This window comes from Telmatherina bonti (assembly GCF_933228915.1).
Source record: "Telmatherina bonti genome assembly, chromosome: 3".
NCBI lineage: Eukaryota > Metazoa > Chordata > Actinopteri > Atheriniformes > Telmatherinidae > Telmatherina > Telmatherina bonti.
Window position 1 is genome coordinate 30,170,683 of NC_136621.1, and position 24,170 is coordinate 30,194,852.

The 24,170-nt window shown below is 37.5% G+C and overlaps 1 protein-coding gene across 1 annotated transcript; it reads left to right on the forward strand.

Moving 5' to 3' along the window:
- The first annotated feature begins 119 nt into the window (after nucleotides 1–119).
- Nucleotides 120–13,802, forward strand: papss1 (3'-phosphoadenosine 5'-phosphosulfate synthase 1). The gene is made up of 12 exons (XM_079264898.1): nucleotides 120–283; nucleotides 1,153–1,267; nucleotides 1,350–1,585; nucleotides 2,575–2,713; nucleotides 3,247–3,365; nucleotides 4,086–4,199; nucleotides 4,428–4,539; nucleotides 6,088–6,293; nucleotides 9,031–9,166; nucleotides 9,460–9,728; nucleotides 10,848–11,077; nucleotides 12,767–13,802. The coding sequence occupies exons 1-12, from the start codon at nucleotides 224–226 to the stop codon at nucleotides 12,903–12,905; spliced, it is 1,875 nt and encodes a 624-aa protein (XP_079121024.1). The 5' UTR covers nucleotides 120–223; the 3' UTR covers nucleotides 12,906–13,802.
- Nucleotides 13,803–24,170: the final 10,368 nt, after the last annotated feature.

Below are 24,170 nucleotides of genomic sequence, written 5' to 3' on the forward strand. Positions count from 1 at the left end.
TACAGGAAATGCGTCACTTCATGGCCGGTGACGTGGCAGCTGGGGAAGTCGTCCCGGTTGTCGTGTCAGACTCCTCACCTCCGGACTCCTCTGTCCTCTTCATATACATTTGCTTAACATCAGCACATACCCACTGTACGAAACGAAGGGCTCGGGGTTTTTTTTTGTTTTGTTTTTGTCGCTGTGTGTTTTAGAGGCATTCGGTTGAATCAGACACCCAGCCATGGAGACGCATGGCAACTCGCACAAGAAACAGAAGCTAAGCAACGCTGCTGAGAGCTGGGTGAGTGTCTCCCCCTCCCCAAATAGTCTTGCTAATTCAACATGAGATTCCATCATGTCCTTCGACCTCTTCTTTACCAACTATTAATGAGCTAACCCGCTAGCCAGTCATTAACTAGTCAGTTAGCGTAGTTAACATTAGCAACAGTGCTATCCACTAAAGCTAGCTTTACATACCGAATCGTTGCTAACTACGCATAGACAGGAACTGAAATGTCTGCAGACATTAACATTCACACAAAAGCTCATGATTAATCTTGATGCCAAAGCAGTAGTAACAGCATTGCATTGGTGGAATCCAACATCTCATCCAACAAAACTGGTATTACCTTAAGGCTACAAGGTGATTCATATGATTCCTGCATAACTCTAGGAAAATATTCTCATATCAAATATTATTTCAGTTAATCAGACTCATTAAACAGACAGGAAAAGCCTCAGACTTGTCACATAAAAATTTTATTGGAATTCTTGATCCTCGAATCCAGAGACCAAACCTGCAGCTGACTCAAATGATACGACTTGAAGCTCTGTCTGTATAATGTTAAATTAAGTTCTATGTTGTTTTTCGGAGTTGGTAGGACAGGACAAAAACTTTATTTGCATCACTCTGATTCGTAGTAAATGATATAGTCAGTTATTACATCAGTGAGTGATACATACTGTATATTCCTTAATTGCAGATTTTCACACATAAAGTGTTTACGTGAGAAATGACATCCCGTATCCCGTTTTCTTAGTATTCATATTTTAATGCATTTTGAAAATTGATTTCTGTTTTGATTGAATTTAAGTTTGTTTTGTTTTTTTCCATCTGTTTTCTAAATTTTTATGACTGAGATTAAATGAAATTTAAATTGCAAATTTCAGGGAATGCAACGTGCAACTAATGTCACCTATCAAGCTCATCATGTAAGCAGAAACAAACGTGGGCAGGTTGTGGGCACAAGAGGAGGATTCAGAGGATGTACCGTGTGGTTGACTGGTATGATTGTTACTGAACAAAATTCCAGAATGTCCTTAAGATATAAGATTATCATCAGTTTGTGGTTTTCCTCTGTGCTAAGGTTTGTCTGGTGCAGGGAAGACCACAGTAAGTATGGCTCTGGAGGAGTACCTTGTCTGTCACGGTATCCCCTGCTACACGCTGGATGGGGACAATATCCGTCAGGGTCTGAACAAAAATCTGGGTTTCAGCCCAGAGGACCGAGAAGAGAACATTCGACGCATTGCTGAGGTGGCCCGGCTTTTCGCCGATGCAGGTCTGGTCTGCATCGCCAGTTTCATTTCTCCGTACAGTAGGGTGAGTAAAAAAAAAAGTATCAGTAGTGGCATGAGAGGAACGAATAGTGTCCATTTGGTTCTCATTTTTTCTAATAACATTTACGAAACGCATACATAAAATTTCATGCATTTTAGTTTTATGTAAAGGACACTAATATTAGCATACTGCTGTAAAATACGTGTGGGTTTTAAAAAAATGTTGTTGTTTTTTTTAATTAACCATCACACTGCATTAAAAAAAAGATGTTTTTTCCTTTGAAAACTGCATTCTTTTTCACAAACAAAAAAAATCATGGCTACCTGTTTCAAAAGCACACATCTTTCTTGTTGTAATAAAGAATGGAAAAAATATGTTCATAGTGTCTTTTTCATTGTCTTTTGTATTGGAAAAAAAAAAAAAACCATGCACACAAACAAAAATGTATTTACAGTTTTTCTTTAAAACTTTTTACTTGTGAAGATCAGGGGTGCACTCTACCTTGAAATTCAAAGTGAGCAACACGACTCGATCGTCCTGCTCTGTCCCCCTTTGCATCTTTTACTTGGTCCGCATACTGATTTAGTCTCGCGGACGAACAGAGCGATGATCTCTTCGTTGAAGAATGGCTCAAACAATTCCCCTGTAGACACCTCATTGTCTTCTAAATGTGTCCCTGCAAGTTAACGAACAGTGAACTGTGTTACTGTATTTCGGCTCATTCATGCGCTAGCAGCTGTTGGGCACTTGCAAAAATTGGGCACATGAATGCGCTGGCAGTTTGATGAAGGTTAATCATAACAATATCAATAATGGAAGTTTGTCATCCCCAACCTGCTAATACTGATAATTGAATGAAGTTTAATAACAAACTACATTCACTAAAATGCTGTGCAAGATATCTTGAAGCATATTAAAGGTTTCTTTTTTATTTGCTGCAAAAACAGTGCAGAAAGTAAACACAAAGAGCCAAATAATTTGCCAGTTTAAACTGTTTGATTTCATGTTTGTATCTCATTTTTCCATGGCAGGATCGTCTCAATGCCAGAAAGATCCACGAGGCAGCAGGTCTACCGTTCTTTGAGGTTTTTGTGGATGCCCCACTCGATGTATGTGAGCAGAGAGATGTGAAAGGTCTCTACAAGAGAGCCAGAGCAGGCGAAATAAGAGGTGAACAATAATTCAGTTATGTTAATTCATTCAGTGACAGTTTATTCTGCTAAGTGGGCATTAGCATTCTCCTGTAGTGTGACAGCTTGTGAAATTTTGTGTTGACCTGTCCTCTGAAGTTCTTTCTTTTCTTTGTGCTTTTACGGAACTTTGTGTTACATTTTATTGTTATACAAAGTGCTTTATAAATGAAGTTTGATTTGAATTGATTTCTATATTTAATAAATGCAAGATTTTTTTTCTGTTATTGTAGTTGATGCCCATTTCATGTTCAGTCCTGAATTTGTACCTCCTACTCTGCTAAATCCTAACGTGTACATGTTTTCATAGTGTGGATGATGTTGTTATAAACCACAGTTGTGCTATTAATAATTAAAAGCCACAAAATAAGTTCTTTTTATATGCACTATAGTAGAATATCAATTTTTCAGTCTGTGTTTATTTAAAGTTAATACGTTATTAGAGACTAAACTTTCTTGAAAGTGTTGGATATTTTATAAATAACCCAGTGAAAACTGTAAATCTCTTTTTAGGTTTCACTGGCATTGACTCTGAGTATGAGAAACCAGAAGCTCCAGAGTTGGTGTTGAAGACAGACTCCTGCAGTGTGAATGACTGCATTCAGCAACTTGTTGACTTGCTTCAGGAGAGGGTGAGGAGAAGAAATATTCTGTCTTGAGATTTTGTTTGTTACAATTTTTAAAATCCCTTTTAAGGTGAAGTTAAAGCTGGGGAAGGTAATCTTGCTCAGATAATTTTTTTTTTTTTTTTACTCTGGGTGAAGTGGTTCCTCGTCTTGATAGTAGTCTTTACATTTTGGAATCATGAACAATAAGAAATATAGTTAGACCCCTTAGTTTGCTGTAAATCTGTAAGAACTCTGACCAATCAAAACGTTCGGCCCGAATTGAAGGTGTTCATTTCTGATATTTCGTAAGCTTCTTCTCCTGGCTCCCCTGACTGAATGGCTGCATTCAGCAACTTGTAGATTTGCTTCAGGAGAGGGGGAAGAGAAGGAGAAGAAATATTCTGTGTTGAAATTTTGCTTGTTAAATTTTGTTAAATCCCTTTTAAGATGAAGTAAAGTAGGACCTGGAAGTTCTGACCAAATGCTAAAAGCAGTGCTGTAGTTTCTACATTGGCCACTAGGTGGCAGAGATGCATCATAATTGCATTGATCAAGCAATCCATTTTATTTTATTTATTTATTTTTTATTATAACGGCTTACTCCAAATAGTTGGATCAATTTTTATGGGAATGCAACTATTTTTTAATCATGTGACTCAATACTCCTTCAGTGAAATGTAAATCTTACCAGACGGTATTTATTATGCAGAATTGACTGCACTTTAACGTTTTGTCAATTTGCAGGATATAGTTCCTGTTGATGCCTCATATGAAGTGAAAGAGCTGTATGTACAGGAGAATAAGTTGGATTTGGCTAAGGCTGATGCAGAAACTCTTCCTGCTGTGCAGATTGGAAAGGTGATTATCTTGTTTGTTCATGTATTTTTTTTTTTTTTTACAGATTGAGTAATCTTATTTCTAGTAGTTGTAAATGTAACTATTGAGATCTGTATTTATTTTGCACGTAGACAGATGGGTAGTCAAATACTGTCTGCTTACACATTATTCTATCTAATTTTGATTTTGAGCTGCATTCATGATCAATTGCTCAGATTGACCTTCTGTGTATGATTGTATGAACCTTAGGTGGACATGCAGTGGGTGCAGGTGCTGGCTGAAGGCTGGGCCACTCCTTTGAATGGCTTCATGCGAGAGAGGGAATATTTGCAGTGTCTTCATTTTGACTGTCTCCTAGATGGTAAGAAATGTTTAAATGACTTTTCATTTAATTTAAAAAGACATTCCCAATGTGCCCTGTTATATGAAAAGACACCAGGTGGAGTCCACTGCACACAAGTGGTTCAGCAAAAATAGCTAATGATTCTCTGGTGGGACTTAATTGTATGTCTGTTTTAGCAGCCTGGGGACTGGATGAGCATAAACTAGTCTGCACATCGACCTAAATGTTCTTTAGAAATGAAAGTATGTTGGTCTTAGAAAGGGTGTAGTTGCATTATTATGAAATAATTTTTAATTTAGTTGAAAATGGTCTCAAAATGACAACAATTGCTTTGTGCAATATTATCGTCTATCACAATAATTTCTGAGACAATTAATCGCATTGGCAAAATTTGTTACCGTGACAGGCCTAGTCATACCCACCACTTGAAGTGCTTTACACTACATGTCACAGTCATGCATTCACAAACACGCTCATACACCGATTATCAGGGGCAATGCAGGGTTCAGTGTCTTGCCTGATATCGATCCTCCAAACTCTTGGAGATGACCGCTCTTCCACCCAAGCTGCAGTTTTAAAATATATCCCAAAGTCATAGCAGGAAATATCAGCATATATTTAGATGTGAAAGGTTGTGATTCTTTCCTGTTAGTCTTAAGGATGAAGGACACAGAGGAAGAAGCTTTCTATTGATTGACACTGGACACCGCCATTTGTCCAGTTTCACTTCCTTCCATAGATTTGACAGTGAATGGATTGATTACACACAGTATAATGTTATAACCGGTCGGGAAGCAAAAAAAAAACTGAAGGTTTTGCTAAACAAGAAGTCAGAAAAGATAAACAAATTTAAAGTCAAGCTTGTGTCTCTGCAGTTCGAACATTTGGAAGTTGTGTGTGTATATTTTATTGCAACCAGCTGTGAGATCCTCTCTGTGACACAGTGGACCAGAGGAGGTCCAGAATCAGGCAAGGGTAATGAAGGAGTCTCCTTTCCTTCTTAACTTTTGCCATAATGTTATATGAAAAGTGTGAGGGAGAAGGTGGCAAAGCTCTAGTGTAGTGTAAAGGAAATGCTTTGTCTTTTTTCTAGAGTTTCTTCAATTGCAGCTGTGTGGACTCATTGTATTGAGGTTAAAGTGTGTGTGATCCACATAGAGCCTGAAGGTATATGGCAGAATTCTCTGCAACAAAGCTTGAACTGTTTAGTTGCTTACACAAAATTTCAGGCTATCTTAAATTTTGGCACAATTCATTTTGATTCAGAACATTTAGACAATTTTATTTTGCTATTATGAATAATAAAAAAAAAGCCATTTATGAAAATGCAAAAAAATTAAAATAAGAAAAAATTCTAATACATGCGAAACTTCCTTGGGCAACATTTACAGCTGGAGGTTTTTCTTTTAAACCAGTCATCATGTGAACTGATGATCAAGGTGTTTCTTTCAGTATATAAAAGTGACGACTCGTAGCAAAGATATTTGCCAGATTAATGCTGAGGTAATCATTAGATGGTACATTCGGAGTATATTTGTATGAACACACAGTCTCCTCCTCTGCCAGGTGGTGTGATCAATCTTTCAGTGCCTGTGGTGCTGCCAGTGTCAACCGCAGATAAAGAGCGTTTGGATGGTGTGACGGCGATAGCCTTGGTCTATGGAGGCAGAAGAGTGGCCATCCTTCGTAACCCAGAGTTTTACGAGCACAGAAAAGAAGAGCGCTGTGCTCGGCAGTGGGGCACTACCTGCAAAGACCACCCATACATCAAGGTTGGTGCCTTAGATGAGAGATCTCATGTCTCTTGATTCCTACACACACACACACACACACACACATACATGTGTATATTTTTTTTGACCATTACACAGAGAACAAACTGTACGTTTCCCCCTACACTGTGAGCATGTTAAGAAAATCTGCTCTGGGTTGTTTATGCTGTTGACCTCTCCAAAGAAAATCACTGTGAAGCATCTTTCATGACTGCAAATAGGCCAGTGTTGGACAGGCTGGATTAATTAGAGTGTGGAAAACAAATCACAATATGATCCAGAAAACATCTCACTGGGGAGGCTAGTGGTCATTGATCAAGTCACGTAGACACCTCTGCATGTTCAGATTTTTACATAAAGGTTGCCAGAACACACTGCAATCAGTCTGTTTGGAACTTATGGATAGGAGTGTATTCTTTTGTTAAAGAGTTAAATCAGATGTCAGTGAAATATGTGACACATAAATGAACTGCTTTTTTTCTTTTTCTTTGTTTTTTGTCTTTTTCAACCACTTCAAAGTACTTCTCAGAATTAATTTAGAAATTCCTTGTATGTGAGATTGGGTACTCATGACACACTTAGGACTCATCCCATTTACAGAACATTTGTTTTCTAGTGCGCAAATTTAAAAAATGTTTGCAAAGACCCACAAGTGCAAAATGCTTTTACTTCTCAAGGCCAATTTACACTGGCGTCAGGCTGCTGCCTCTGGAGCTCATCGCGGTTGTTTTGGTTCACACCGTATTCTCCGCGGTGCGTCAGGTGCATCCCAAAAGTGCCTTGCTTTGCCTTACTTTTGATGCAGCATGCTTCCAGAAGCTCAGCCGTTCAGATAGTGCCAGCAGAGGTTGGAACAGAACCATCGTACACATTAACCTGGTGGAAATTGGCTGTCAGTTTGCTTTAATAAAAACGTGGAAAGCAAAAACTACCAGATTCTTTTAGTTTGGACATTTGTAATCACCTTTTTTTCTTTTTTTTTCTTTTTTTTTTTTTTTAAAGTAGACTTAACATATCATGGAGCTGCAAATGAATCAAATACTCACTGCATTTATGTGTGAATGGAATTTATGTCTGAGGAAAGGTACAAACATAAAAATTGATTAACTGGAGGGAAAATACCGAGCAGCATCTGCTGCAGACTGTTCATCAGAAAATGCAAAAGTTGTCTACTTCCCTGAATTCTGCTCAGACAGAACGCAGATCCCATTTGGGCTTGTTATATTGCTTATGGAAAGACTGAATATATGGAAGAGTGAAGCTCTTCTGCCTCAATGCCCAGTGTGACCACTTGCCTGTCTTGGTCCACCCTCATTTTCAGGTGTTAGAGTTGAATGCAGAACTTCCACCCAAAGAAAAAAAAAATCAGTCTGAAATTGTTTTGCTCAGGTGCCAACAGCTTTTTCTTTGCATCTTATTGACTGCTGTGGGGCTCAGGTGGACTCTGTTGGGTAGTGATGCCCTGAAATGATCCTGTATACCCTCCAGGAAGCAGTAGCACTGAAAAAGATATCTGTTTTTTTTGTATAGTTCCATCTGTGTGAAGAAATAATGTTACTTTCATCAGTGCAGATGTTTGGCTGAGCTAATAGTTACCTCCGTGGCATTTAGTGACTTCATTCCCTGCAGTCATACTGTGCTACTACTGGCTTATTTGAAAGTAAAAATTCTGGCCTTAGAGCCTGAGCTGTAGACTGCAGCCGTCTTAATATTTCAACACACTTGGTAGTAATTTTACATTTTACTTTTATCTTATTTCCTCACATTGTTCCTGATGAAATCTGGCCTAGCGATGTGTTTAAAGATACACAGCAATTTTCATAAATTGGTACCACAGTTCTGTACTGTCAACACCTGATGCTTCAGTGCCTCAATGCTCTATTTCCCCAACTGTGATTCTTTATCCGCTCTAACTTAACATGTGTGTTCAGCCTGTCCTGATTAAGGCTGCAGTCGTTAAAGTTCGTGTATGTATACTTAAGTAGATGTTTTAACTCTATGGAGCAGAGCCAGTCTGTCAGCGCTCCGCTCCAGTGATAGCAGCTCCACATAACATGTAGTTAATCCACTTTTTCCTGTTTACCTGTCCTTCAGACAGAGTCCCCTTCACCGGAAGCAATGGTGCAGCAGCTGTTTATTTGGTTAGGCTCCTTTTCACATGTGAATATGAGAACAACGGTTAAACAGAGCACATGTGTATGTGAGAGCCTCCCCTTCGGTTTATCCACAAGCACATTGTATCTTTCATGACTCATATCGGGCTGACACTAGTTTAAATTGGATGAATTATACCATGGAAAACAAATCACTTGATCTTTGAAACATTGTTCTGTTTTTTTTTTTTTTTTTTTTTTTTTTTTTTTTTTTGGTCATGTCACAGCCACCTCTGTTGCAGACAACATTCTGCTTTATATGCAGTTTATGATCAAAGTGAAATCAGTCTCTTTGTTAAGTATGGATATCAAAGAGTGTTCACATGACAAATGATGTGTCAATGAAACAAGTCATGTGGATGGTTTTTTCATGTACAAATGTGTCACGTTACATCATATTAAAATCCCACAGTATACTGGTTTTAGTAACTTTAGCTGTGGTCTCAAAAGTGCCACAGAATGAAGGCAAAATACATTGCTAGAAAAAAAAGCAGCCTGTTCCTGTATCTTATGTTTGATACCTTTCATCAGGTAAAATACTCTGATGTTGTTAAACATTAGTGTCATCATGACTCCTGTTTCAGATGGTGATGGAAAGTGGGGACTGGCTGGTTGGTGGAGACTTGCAGGTTCTGGACAGGATCTATTGGAATGATGGGCTGGACCAGTACCGACTGACACCCACGGAGCTCAAACAAAAGTTTAAAGAGATGAATGCAGGTATAAGAGTGAGGAGATCTCAAAACTATGAGACAACATGGTCACGATGTTTATAAACTACTTTGGCTTTTTCAGTCACAACAAAACTCACAGCCTTTCAATAAGAAATAAGTTGGCCACAGTAGAAACACAGTGAAAGTAAAGTCTTTGGAGTGAGTCAGACGATTTGTCATTTCTTGCAGGGGTTCGGCTTTAAGCAGCATGGCGCTTGGGTTTTTTGACTGTCTTGTCCAGATGTTTACAGATGTGTTTCATTGCATTTTAACAAACATTTCTTTTCTTCCCACAATTAGATGCTGTGTTCGCCTTCCAGCTCCGGAACCCTGTCCACAATGGCCATGCTCTGCTGATGCAGGACACGCACAAGCGCCTCATTGAGCGAGGCTACCGCCGGCCCGTTCTCCTGCTCCACCCACTTGGAGGGTGGACCAAAGACGATGACGTGCCGCTGCCTTGGAGAATGAAGCAGCATGCTGCTGTGCTGGAAGAGGGCATACTCAATCCAGACTCTACTATTGTTGCAATTTTTCCCTCACCCATGATGTATGCAGGGCCAACTGAGGTAATGATAATCAACAGTGTTTTATTTGTAGTTGCATGTTTGAGGTTTCTTTAAACACATGCATCATGTTCCCTTCAGAAGTGACAGAACAAAAACGTGTCCGCAGCAGTGAGTAATGACATGTTCACGGAAGATGATTGTCACTTACTTTGTCTGCAGATTTTTGAAAGTGAAAAATGACAGGAAAGTGGACTTAAAATTGTTTTGAGGTGTTCTGCTCAGTGTTTTCGTGTTGTGCACAAACCTCTAATTGACTGAGTGGATTTGTGCAGCTGAGAATCTTTTAATCATTCACTTATGATAATGGAAAAATTGTGGTGCAAATCATTGAGAACAGATTGTGGGCTGGTGAATGTCAGTGAGACAATTTAGTCTTTTTGTAATAGTAAAATGGAGGTTTTTAGAGCCAGGCACAGCTGCAGTCGGAGTGTTTTAGCTCTACATTTGTTGATGCATTGAAAAGATAGACTGTTGTTCTGCTTGCATTAAAATTATTGAACTTCCTCTCTAGTGAAGAAGGTTCTTAAAAGCCCCGAACTAAAACCACTTTTCCTCTTAATTTATTCTTTTAAGTTAATCTAAAAGTCATTGATCCTGAAATGTAGAAATAAAATGGATTTGACCTGAAGGACTACCTACAATAACCAGTAGCTTAGGATCCATGTGTAGATTTAATGACTGGAATGAGAAGCAGAAAACCCTTTAGGAGTCATGTTGACTGCAAGTCCTTGATGAAAGCAATTTTTCTAAGGTTTGCTGGGTGAACCTATGTGTAAGTTGTTTAGATCAACCAAAAAGAAAATGGTAACATTTTATACTTTATTATATTAGCTATGAGGTTTTTTTAACTTTCAAATATTTTAAATTAAAAAAAAAAAAGCAATCTTTGTAAAAGTTACCCCTCCATTTCATGGCTACAAAATCTGTTTTTTGTGAAATGTCGTTGCAAGGTGGCCATTTGTAGATTTCATTTGGGTCTAATTATTTGAACTTGTGCATGTTTGAAATAACTAGTGATTGTAACTAAATACAGGATTTAGCCACAGGTTACTTGGTAACAAAACCATTATCTGTATTTAATTTTTATAGCCTTTTTTTCTTTTAATTCCTTGTCCACAGGTTCAGTGGCATTGCAGAGCACGCATGGTTGCTGGTGCCAATTTCTATATTGTGGGTCGAGACCCAGCGGGCATGCCCCATCCCGACACGGGAAAAGACCTGTATGAGCCCTCCCATGGGGCTAAGGTCCTTACGATGGCTCCAGGCCTCATCACTCTTGAGATAGTACCCTTTAAAGTGGCTGCTTACAACAAAGTCAAGAGAGTAATGGACTTTTATGATCCCAAAAAGTAAGTACTCAGTCATAATTGGATTTCCTCTTTGTATGTGTAAGTATGTGCTGCTAAACGTCTGATAGTCTTTAGGGGTATTTATTATGGTAATGGGACACAGGAAAGGTTTACAGACAGTGCTCACTTAATTTAAAAGCTTATTTGTAAATTTAGGCCAGCGTATTACCTCTAATTTAGAGCAGTTAGCCCAAGCTGCCTAAACAGATATTATATTCTCTAAATTAATTTCTCATTAAGCTTGTTTTGTTTACAAAAAGAACCCTGCCATTCATTTTCTTTCTTGCTTGCTTTCTGTCTGCAGTGAAATGCTGAGCCAAGAATAACAGCAATGGGTTTTTTTCTTCTTACTGTGAAAAAGGTTTCATGGATTAGTACGGCCTTTGATGTTGTTCAAAATTACAAAGACCTGCCTGCCGCTGATTAAAGTCTGTGTGGACACTGCATAAGATGACTAACAAAAGCCATAATTTGTTTGCCCTTTCCTCCAGGTCTGATGGAGCCACTTCCATAAGATTATGCAACTGTTGATAGGTTGGGTTAGGACTAATAAAAAGAATAGTTTTGTTTTCCATGAAGCATGTTTGGGACATGAAGTCAGCAGCAAACTGCTGGTTTGTAATGTCTTGTGTTCTACAAAAGAACTTTTAAAAACTCATTTATTGAGAAGATGTGAGGAAAGTATGTGAAATGCCACATATTTCACTACAAGCTAACTTGTGTTAGTTGGGTAACAGAAATTAAAGGTTTGTAATTAGTGCAAAATTTTGAATTCAAGACTTAATCTTGCAAAACACAAGTAATGCTGTCATTAAATGATGCAAAGCATATTTCTTTAGACTTGTGTACAAATCCAAGTAAAGAGCTAGAAATGTATTTTCAAAATGCTAAAGAGACACAAAATAGATCAGTTTATAGTCAGCTTTGTTTGCTCTTAAAGAAAGTTTGTCCTCACATGTCATGATGCTGTTGCTGGTCGCTTCTGCAAAATTTATAATTTGTATTTTTCATGTTATCCCTTTTTCATCTCACTTCAAGGCCGTGCCCCAAATTACTACGGAGCAAAGACTACTGAATTTGCAGTCTGCAGACGTCACTCAGATTTATAGCATTCCTTTTTCTCATGCTGGTCTTGCCAATTTTCAGGAAGAATATGGATGACCAACTTAATCAAAACACTCTTCTGTCTTCCTCTAAAGTGCAATGGCTCATATCAGAGCAAGCTGTTTCCAGTTTTACACTGGAAGAATTTCCATGGAGATTCTTTACCTACCGTGAAGCAGCTCTAACTTTTATTGTTACGGGAGATGTGCTGCCATATAATTGAAAATTAGAAATATTACTCCCTGAACTTCTAGACTGTAACCCTCAATGTGAGCTGAGGGCAGATACGCATATATACCTGCTGGCAAAAAGTTAAACTTTCAGCCCCCCCCCTTTCTGACAAGTTAGTTATGATTTATAGGGACATTTAGAATGATGTAAACTTGTGTAAGGACTCCATTCAGCACCAGGCTGAATTAAATCAGTCTTCTATTGCTTGTTTCATATCAAACTTTTTTCTTTAGTCAAGCAGTCACAAATTACAATTTAAGGCCAGGTCTTATGTCCTGCTAATAAACATCTGTTCATTAGTTTGAAATAAGCCTTAAAATTCTCCCTTTCTTTGTCTCTCTTTTTCATTTGCAGCCATCAAGATTATGATTTCATCTCAGGCACACGCATGCGTAAAATGGCTCGTGAAGGGGAGAACCCTCCTGATGGCTTCATGGTGCCGAAAGCCTGGGCTGTGTTGAAAGAATACTACAAGTCACTGGAGAAGGCATAAAGGTGGAATCACAGATGAAACAAAACAAACAGACATGGGAACACAGTGGGTTCTGCTAAAGTCTGAGAAGATAAATGTGGGGACCACTCACTTCTATTAAAAACCTCACTCTGGCTTTTATTCGTGCTACATTTATGCTAAACTGTTGATCAAGATACTGGTTTCAGTCTCTTCTAGTCCTGTTACATTTGTGTTTTAACAGTATGTATTTTATTTAACTGAAGTTCCTCTGAAATACTGTAGGAAAGATCTGTGCACTGAAGATTTGATATTTCACGAGACTGTCATAAAAATACGCGTTTGTGTTTCTCACCAACTGAACAACTGTATATTCTGGTAACGGGTTACAAAAGTAGTGTTTACAAATCTAAAGACCAAGAAGGCTCACAATCACCTGATTTCAGAGTGCTGTTGAGCAGTACGGAGTATTCAGGAATGGATGTAGAGTATTTGTGCTCTCCAAATTTAAAGTTTCTGCACATACTGAAGTTTTTTTTACTGCACCCAGGGCTCCAGACAAGCTGCTTTATACTGTGTGCATTCAAATGCTTGTGGCAATTACTTAAATTTGGTGTGTGCTCCAGTATTTTAAGTAAAAGTTGAGTGCCTTGGTCTTCAGTTATTTCACATGGTGTCTTGTATGAATTAGGGACACACCCAGGCTTTTTGTCCCATCTGTTGCATTTTTACACTTGAACTGTTCATGTAGTTAAACAACACTGATCAACACAATCACAAACTTCTAGAAAAAAACTTTTATTTTCTTTTTTTTTTAAGTCTATTTATTCCCTCCTAACATTTCCATGTCTGTCATTTTAACCGTGATGTGCATGTAGATATGTAGTGCTTCAGTGTTTTGGTATTTTGTTACATTTTCAACACTTTTTTCTTTTGCCTTCCTGGAGTTAATATTTTCCATGTGGTCATTCATTTTTAGAAGTTGGCCTGTTTAATCAGACTGTGGAGGGTTATAAAGAATCAGATTTGTAATCTTCTTATCCAATAAAGCATTTTTTGCAAAGAACAGTTAGTCTGCTCTTTTCCTTTTTGTACTCGTTACATCATTTGTTACATTTAAAAAAAAAAAAACCAAAGGGTTAAAAAATAGCTTATTTCTTTAATTACATTCATTTTAATGTGGAAGTTCTGCATTTATTAGTTGTTCATTAGATGTCAGTCCTCTATTTCAGAAGCAGTTTATTTTCCATCAATCTGATACCTCTACATACACTACTCACAAAAAGTTAGGGATATTTGGCTTTCAGGTGAAATTTATGGAAAATGCAATATGTTCATGCTACAGTGATATAATATAAAAGTAAGACATTTAAGTAGAAGGATGCACTACTGATTTCCTCATCTCAAAAAATTCATTCAACACAAAAGGTAACAACAATGGTAGTTATACCACAACAAAAAATTTGAACGTCTCAATATCTCGTCATGTGCCCTTGAGCATCAATTACAGCTTGACAGCGACGTCTCCTGCTGTTCACAGGGCAACTTATTGCCTGCTGAGGCATGGCATCCCACTCTTCTTGAAGGGCAGCCCTCAGGTCATTGAGGTTCTGGGTTCAGGGTCTCGAGCCTCTACACGACGGCTCAGCTGATCCCACAGGTTTTCAATGGGATTCAGGTCTGGAGAGAGTGCAGGCCATTCCATTTGAGGTACACCAGTCTCCAACAGCCGTTCCCTGATGATGCGGCCTCGATGAGCAGGAGCATTGTCGTCCATGGAGATGAAATTAGGCCTGTGCTGTTCATGTAGGGGCACAATCACTGGATTAATGATGTTATTCAGGTAGTATGGGCTTGTCACTGTACCATTCACAAAGTGTAGGGCAGTTCTGTACCAAGTGGACACCCCTGCCCACACTGTAACACCGCCACCACCAAAAGCTCGCCTGGTGACAACAGTGGCTGATGCATAGCGCTCTCCCTGACGTCTCCAACATCGTTGCCGGCCATCATTTCTGCTCAGTGTGAATCGACTTTCATCAGAGAACAGCACTGAGGCCCACTGGTTCCTCGTCCAGCGTAAATGCTCCCTGGCCCATGCAAGACGATGATGCCTGTGCCTGGTGGTGTGGTCAGGTACCCGTGCAGGTCGTCTAGCACGCAGACCATGCTGATGGAAACGGTTTCCAATGGTCTGACGTGACACTTGGGTGCCTCTCACCTCTCTTAAACGTGCCTGGAGTTGAGTGGCATTCATCATCCGGTTTCTCAGGGCAGTGTTCACAATGTAGCGGTCATCAGCACGGGATGTGGCCAAAGGACGTCCACTTCTAGGCCTTTCTGTGACTCTTCCAGTCTCTGGATATCTCTGTTGCAACCTGCTGATGACACTCTGTGACACTCCAAGCTCAGTGGCCACTTCTGTCTGAGAACGTCCTGTTTGAAGCATCGCAATGGCAAGGGACTGTTGTTCCATTGTTAGGTGTCGTCTTGGTCTCATGATGTCAAAATGTGAACAGCATGATGAGGACAACTGTTTAAACACCAGCTCTAATTGAACCAGGACATTTATTGGTCAATTCAAGGATCACACACCTGCTGTGATTTTTGCCGTTAAGCTCCTTGTTAGAGAACAGCAACTTGTGCAAAATTTATTGAAACATTTAACAGTTGGACATGTGCATTTAAAAGCTTAGAGAAGATCACATTAAGTTCACCTGTACAGGTTTGAATACATTTTAGGCTTGTTGTGAAATTTCACCCAAAAGCTGAATATCACTAACTTTTTGTGAATGGTGTATAACTGACTTTTAGACAGACCCACTTTCACACTCTAAATGAGCATAACACTCTTCAAAATAACATTTCTTTTCATTTTGAGAGCATGTCCCTATAGAACCTCGCAATTGGTCAATCAGCTATACATAGAATAAGACGGAGTGTTTTCTGACCCCAAGCAAACCTTAACACTTTGAACAGTAAAGCGCTGCAGCTGGTGTCCAGATGCAGAAAGAGGGGAACAGACAGGGTTAAATCCAGACAGAAATGTTGTCAGAAATACCCTGGATACTTCCATCTAATCCAACTCCAAGATGTAAGGAAGAGATCTGCCAGCAGCAACTTTTTTTGTACTATTTGCCAGATCTTGTTCAATCTCACATGTTAATCAAGCTGGGACCTCAGTGCGACTTCAAAAGAAGAGCTCTTTTTTTCGCACATCAAATGATCAAATGATTTTGGAAAGATTGTGTTATGATTTCTGTTATCCTTTTAACTGTCTGGAAAAGATCAGTGCTCTCTGGGTAATGCAGGTGTCTGTTACCATGAGTCTCCATATCCTCTTGATAATATCTCAGTTGTAGCTTGCACAGTCTGTTTTAGTTCTGGGTCAATTTTCAGCTTGTTTGCCCCATAATCAGATCTCTCTTTGAAACTTTTCTCTCTCTCAGGGTGCCTTACTACATGGCTCCCTGCCAAGGAGAGCGCTGGAAGGTGCCAGAAAGAATTTGTCTCATTCTGACAACCATTTGTGACTTCTGGCTTCGCATCGCTTAATTTCATTGTGACCGGATGTTTTTTTTTACAATTTGAACAGTTTCAAACAACATCTGTAATTGGTATTTAAGATAAAGGACTTTATTTTAGTTTTAAAAAAAAAAAAAAAAACGTGCAGAAGATTACCTTACTTTAAAAACGTGCACAAGAAAAGCTGATTGCCATTAAGCTTCATAACTTCCAGGTACGTATGGGTGGTAAAGATATGCTTTGTATATTTAAATAAAAATTTTGAATTGATACTTTTTATTTTATTTGTTTTTGGGAAAAGTTCTTGTCAACTTTTTTTTTTTTTTTTAAACCATTTTTAAAATCGTTTTTAGATATTTCACATACATAGAATATGAACTTTCAAATTGTTAAATTATTGGTATTGTTGAAACAAAATCTATCTATAAAAACAATAAAAAGTTGCTATCATATTGAGAATGAACTTTGGAAGTTTTATAGTTATATCTATTTGCTTTACTTTGGTCGATAACAGAATTTAAATTTTTGGCATAATGCATTTTTAATGAGTGATATAGTGTGTGTGTGTTTATTTATTTATTTTATCAATCAATGCAACATAAGAATGATTATATCCAGAATATTAATCCCCAAAAGAAAATTGCAATGTTGTAGTGCTTTATGAGAAGAAGATTTTACTTTGTTCCTGGGGGCAATGGCTTCTGACTGGAATGATTTCCTGTTTCTTTTCAGCAGCTTGTGCAGCATTCTTTTCTTGACAATCAGCTCCAGAGTTATCCCCATCAACCATCCTACTTGATCAGTTTGTTAAGTGTTTAAGTGTCCGCCTCTCTAATAATAATTTATAGTAATAATAGTAAAACTTGTAATTTTAATAGGTTTAGTTTTTTAAATTTAAAAAGCTTTTTTTCAGTAAGTTGTAAAAAACATTTCTAAAACTTAAATGTTTTAAATCGCTGTTATAAGTGAAATCAAATGTATCTAATTAGCCACTCAGTGCTCAAATTTCACTAAAGCAGGTCAGCTTTGTAAAGTATTTAGCTTTGTTCCAGAATATGCCCTTTAAAAAAAAAAAAAAAAAAGTCTCATTTTCAGCACCTTTTTTCATCCACTGTGACTTAGGCTCTATAATTAGCTTTTAAAATGAACAACCTATTAAAACAAGGCTGCCACACCAGGGATGTAAATCATTGTAATTAAGAAGTTCATGTTTCCATTCAACAATTACAGACCATCAAGCGGATTCTATTAAAAAAAAAGTGTGAATAGGGCCAAAAAAATTAAAGAATATTTAAGATAATTCCCTGTTATAAACCAGTCCTCAAGACATATTTAAAAACACTGTTATCTAACCAAGCATTTTTGAGCATTGTCTTCCAGAAAAACAGCTACCCTTTGAGGTTATTATAACAATAATATATCCATCACATGTCAGAACTTCCTAAAAGTCCAGTTCATAAAGCAAGATGTCAAACAACTCTTCCCACTGCTATGAGCACAGTCCAAAACGATTAGACAAAATCTTTACTGTTAATGAGCACAGACGGGGCTCTGCGCTACTCTGCTTAAAGCCATCACAGAGGAACACGTCTTTCCTTGAATTTGAACCATATCCTGCATATTTCAAAGTAAAGCCTGTTTTTATCACCACTGGCTTTGAGCAAAACTCAAACCAGATGGAAGGAAATTGGAGATAAATACAGCTGGGGTCCATGTAAAAGCAGAACCTTTTGATGGTACGGGATGTGACAGTGATGATGTCATTGCATGTATGATGCATACACATATAGTGGTAAACTTGTGTCAATTTCATACTTGACAGCATTTTATTTCCCTTTCTAACATGTGCAATTTGGTTGTACATGCTGTAAAAATGGAGCCACTGTTGGGATGACAATGATGATTATTATCATTGTTGTCCCCAAAGCTTAGTGTTTTTGGAGCTTCAGATGAATAAATATTTTTTTAAGTACAGTCTTTGTCTTATGGTATCATGTAGAAAATAAGTTATTAGTTATGCTACCTTAAAATGTATACATAGAGTTTTTAGACTTTTATCAATTTTACATTGCAGATCAATCTTATAGATTAAATATTTTTTTCTCCTTTTAACAGTCTTTGTCCAAAACTGGCTTAAAGTATGACTATGTAGCATTCTGTCCTTTAAAATATGTTTCTGACTGGTGATGTCACAGTTACTTGCTTATTCGCATTCCTGGAGCTGCCCAGTAGCCTCTTGACACTGAGAAATTATACTTAAGAACTTTTTTTTTCCAAGATACTCCATCATTTTACAGCTGCAACCTTACATCGGTCCACTGGCACTTTTTTAAAATCACACTGTAGCGGAGCCATCGAGGAAACACAGGAGAACAGGAGGAGAGACCTAGTATAAGCTAAAGCAAGAGTTAACGTTGGACTGACTTTTACTGGCTGAAGAGAGCTCAGAGGACAAGTGGAATTCAAGTGATGCTAAATTAACCATTGTTGGGGGGCGGGGCTTATTCACAAACAGCTCCCTGTTTGCTGTAATATAGTTATGGTATTATTTAACTTGATTTAAATTGTAGAGATACAATTAATATCTATTCAAGGCTCAGTTTTTATTTTTTCTTACTAAAAGCTTGTGTCTGTAGTTATATCTACTCACAGACAACAATAAAGTATCCTAGCTCTCCGCTACCAAGTCTTACTTTAAAAAAAATAATCCAGAAACACTCTGACCACCGTCATTTTTGGGAGAAAGGTGCAATTGGATGGGGAAAATAAAATCTGAATACATTTGAAGTTGGGTCTAAAAGAACTGGAGAACTTTTCCTGCGCACATCTTTTGTTCTACTACCTCACACAAGCAGTTGAAATACAGCAGACTTCAGGCAACACTCATTACTCCACGATTACAAAGGCCTTATAAATCACTCTGCTTTACGATCCTGTCAAGGCACCATGTCGGGATGAGGCTGGACAGGCTTGGGAACATTAAGTCAGGAGCCAAAGGCCCAGAATGAAGAGATCACACAGACAGAGAAAAGATCATGCATCAAATGATGATTCGTGAACACATCAAAGGAAAGCATCTGTTTCACAACCTTTGGAAGAAAAGAAGAATTCCTGGCACTGTGTTGAAGATAAACTGTGTGGCATGGAATATGTCTGCATCTTCAAAATCCTCCTGAAAGTCTCCCCAAAAATATAACAGAGAAAGAGGAAACAGTTCATCTGTTCTTTTCACAGCAAAAAGTCTAAACTGGGTTAAAGTTTGGTCATAGGTTCACATACACTAAACTAATGTTCTGCTGCAGAATATTTGCCAGTTAGACACTGGGCAATTAGAACCAGTGAATTTGTGATCTGAGTCTCTGTAATTTATACTCTTGATCAGGTGTTGATTTCAGGACCAGCTCACCCTAACTGTATGTGGAAACCCATTTTAAGTATATATTTTTGTTTGTCTCTTAAACATAAATAATTCTATTACATTTAATGAAAGGCCAGTGTTGCCATTCCATTACTGTCCATGATGAGTTTACATAGAACTTAAACCATTTTAGGTAGTGAAATGATAACAAAACATAGATAATGAATGTGATAATTTGAAGTTTATTTGGCACCAGACTTAATTCTCAAATATATAGCCATATCAGAGCATATGATGACAATCTGAATACTGAAAGATGGACTATAGGAGGGTTTATCTATTACAGATCAGCATGAATAATACTACATTTTTACATACATGCGCTAAGGTTTAATTTCAGTCCAGCCTTTTAATTTGAGCATTGTGTGTCAAAACACTAGCAGGGAGTCAAGTTATGAACCAAAATATGTCTGACATCACAATGCTAGATGATAGAAAATTGCTTTTAAGTTATGCAGTGAAATGAGCAGCTTTAGATCTTGCTTTATACATATTTAAGTGCAACATAGTGTTATAATATTTCACAAAAAGATGCACCTCGTGCCTTGTGCTTGTCCTTTGTTGTAATCCACAGCAGGAATTTATTCCCAAACAAGTTGTCTGCCTGTGTTTGTCAGGACTTGGGAACTTAAAATCTGAACAGTTTTGGTCAGACTAAAACATGTTTTCTACATGTAATTGAGAAGTTCTGCTTAGGTTTTATTCACAACAGTTCTTTATTTATTTTTTTTTTTTACAAGTCTCGCAAACATGCAAAGGTTTTAGAGTGCAATCATTTGAATATCCTCAGAGGTGAAAAACAGGGGCTTGCATTTCAGTAATCATCAGGTAGAGGCCCACCATCTTTTTAATATGCTCAATCTAATCTTCTAATCTCTATTTTAAATGACGGTCACTGTTTACAAAGTGCTGAATTTATTAAACCCACTGCAAACAAGATTTATGCATGTTGTTTTCAGAAAAACAGAAACTCCAGCTGGTGATATTAAAGATCCACTTTAAAAAACAAAGTTACACATGTGGTTTATACATTTTGTTGGCAATGGTTATGAATGCTGCGTTGTATATTTTATCAGGCAGAAATCATAAACATAAACACTGAATGACAAGAAAATTAGAGGAATTTATGCTTTTACTGCTTTAGTTGAAACCAAGGCTCAGCTTTTATTTTTTCTTACTAGAAGCTTCTGGAGTTTTAAACATGGAGGTGGTGATATTTTTGTTGGTCTGCTTGGTCCCAACAAGTTCTCCCCAAACCCCTTATGTGAGTGTTCTTTACTCAGTACCAGTGAAGAGTAATATGGTTTTCCTGGGCTGGAACCAGTGATTTGGCAGTCCAAACAGAAAGCACTGCTTTTCAGCTCTGGCTCTAATTCAGCTTCAATCAGTTGTGTCAAAAATGTCGGACCACCGGGTTTTACGACAGCAGAAGTGAGCCAGAACTTTAAAAGATATCATTGCTGCACACAAATAAAGATCAGTTGTAAAAATGTAACAAGTGTGCAATTTTAAAAATGTAAATCGCAATGTTCAGAATGGTAGGAAAGAAAATATCATTAAAAAGAAAAATAAAAAAGAATGAACCCTTAAAAGCAAAAAATATTCTACATTACACAATGTTTTGAGTAGCAATGTTATGGTTTAATTTATTACTGCCCACAGTGTGTGTGTTTTTACAGTGAGTGATATGTCTTGTCAGTTTGGGTTTCTGTTTTTCTGCTTGTTTGTTCGGAGTGTGCTCTGGGAAACTTTTTGTTCACACAGCACACACATAGAAAGGGTCTATATTATAAATAGAATGTAAATTCAGATTTTAGCAAATTGCTTTATTTAACCCATGTGTAAGATTGATAAATATAAATATAAAGCTCTACTTTAGGACAGGACTGTTGCAGTTGGAAAGCATGATGCTGCTTACAATAGATATTACCAAGCATATGTGTAGAAGATCTGCTGTTTTCAAACTTTTATATGAAATACCCATATAGTTTACTAAAAATGGCACTGATTCAAATCCCTGTGAATACATCACAGAGTTTAAGTGGTACTTTTAAAAAAACATAGTGGTCCTTCATTACAACCTATCCCACGACCAGGATGGGTTATAACACGTAACAGTTGGACACTTCGAGCAAAAATAAATGTCACACCATTAAATATGCTTCAAAAAGATATGTTTTGCAATAAAAGAACAATCCAGAGCAATGGGGAACATTTCGTCAACACTTCTCTTCGCCTTGAATTAACAAATTACTTCATGCAGATTACTGACATGTTTATGTCATCTGAAGTCTCAGTATCTTCAGTGGCTTTCAGTATTACAGTAAATTACAAAAACAATGTATGTTATCTTGGGGGTCATGGCTCAAAAAAGTTGAGAATGAAAAAAGGTCTAAGAACCCCTGATCAATACTAAAATCACTGAGTTAAACCGAAATTAGCCTAATCATTCTCTCTCTCTCTCTCTCTATATATATATATATATATATATATATATACATATATATACATATATATATATATATATATATATGTGTGTGTAAATATATATATATATAAATATATATAAATATATATATATATATATATATATATATATATATATATATATATATATATATATATAATGGCCCCAATTTAAGCTTTTCTTTGAAATGAACTATGGGAGAACTAAATGTAAACATCACTGATTCCAATTTTCTTTTCTTTTTTTTTTCTTTTCTTTTTTAAATGTCTTTACTTTCTGCTATTTTTTTTTTATTTGAAGTTTTGTCGGATTGGAATATTTCAGAGCCACATGAGTGTAAGCTGGAGAAATACCAGTCCCTCGTCTTCAAGAACGGCAGGCAGCGATGGCATCAAGGTAACTTGTGGCTAAAGAAAAGCAAGCAGTGACTGAACCTGGCTGGCAGATAAGAGGGATCAGAACTGACAGCGGAGGGTCCACTGAGACAGCTTCAGGACGGTGGTTCTGCTGTATAGCCTCATGTCAAGTGGTGGGAGGCCCTCTTTAAAAAAATTGGTAAAATCTTGAGGTCTGAATCAAACAGCTGTGCCCTGAAAGAAGTCTGAACGGAGCCCCTCCTATGATTGCCACCTATGTAAAAAGCAAGACGCAACTCTTACCAAGGTAGCTACTGTGATATGTGTCATTTTAAAAAAAAAAAAATTATAAAAATGTTTTAAATACATGATGGCTTGTAAATTCTGTTGTAAGTTTCCGTTTTTCTCCCCATCTACTATCTTCTCTGTGTTGCTAGCAACATAAAATTCATATAAGATTTCCTAGGAAAGTCTTTAAAACTGTTTAATAATATCTTGATTATCCAACACAAGTTAAAAATATCATTAAAGAGTTTTGTGAAGAATTAAGAATTATGATATTTTTATTTTAAGTTTTTAAAATCAAATGCATTTTTTTTTTACAAGCTTAACTACAGCTTTGAGCTTTTATCATTTACAGTTGTCAACACTTTATATGAACTGGTTTGCCCAGTCCTGTTTATACACTGTTGACCCCAATGTGTTTCTGTGGATCATATTTGTGCTCATGGAGCTGAGTCATATACGGAGACATGATGAGTACCTGTGGTTGACTTTCAGGTGCTTTCCTTGTAAAACAAACACAGTGATGCTGTTTCAGCCTCTCTTTGGCACAGCTTACTCAGGCAATCTCAAGTTCCCACATATCTTCAGATGTGCTGCTACCCGATGCCATGGTTCTATTTGTCTTGGACATTGTTCTGGCTTTGATCATAAATTGCAGTAATTACTTTGGGCTTTATCCTTCCCCCTGGAAACAATGTGTGGAAAAGGAGAAGCTGGGACATATGCAAGCACAGGCACAGACGACTTCAGCTTTTGGGTATTCTGATGAAGAGATAAATTAACTTAGTAAATGCCGGCTTTGTCTTTGATTCACAGTAGGCTTTACAACATGGTTATTAGCGTGTAGTCACTTAGCCGTGGATTACTTAAAATCCAAACATAATCCATGTTGTAACAGAACCAAACTGCTTTCCGTTTCCTTCTCTGCCTTCCTTAAATTTTTTGTTCTCCCATGTTTAAGCAGACATAAATCAATAAGCACATCCTGATACGTGACTACAGGAAATTATTCACTGTGAATTTAAAAAACCAGCAGGAATTTGGACAAAAAACAAACAAATAACAAAAAAAGGGCAGTCTGACTCTTTTTGGTCCTTGGATTAATTGTACTGGCTCTTTACCATTATCCACCCACATGCTACATGGCCATGCTTCAATGCACTTTGCAGCCTCCTCTCAACAGAAAACAAACCTGCTTGTATTCAAAGCATCTGTATGGATACCATGATAATATTTATTGGTGATTAAGATTCCTG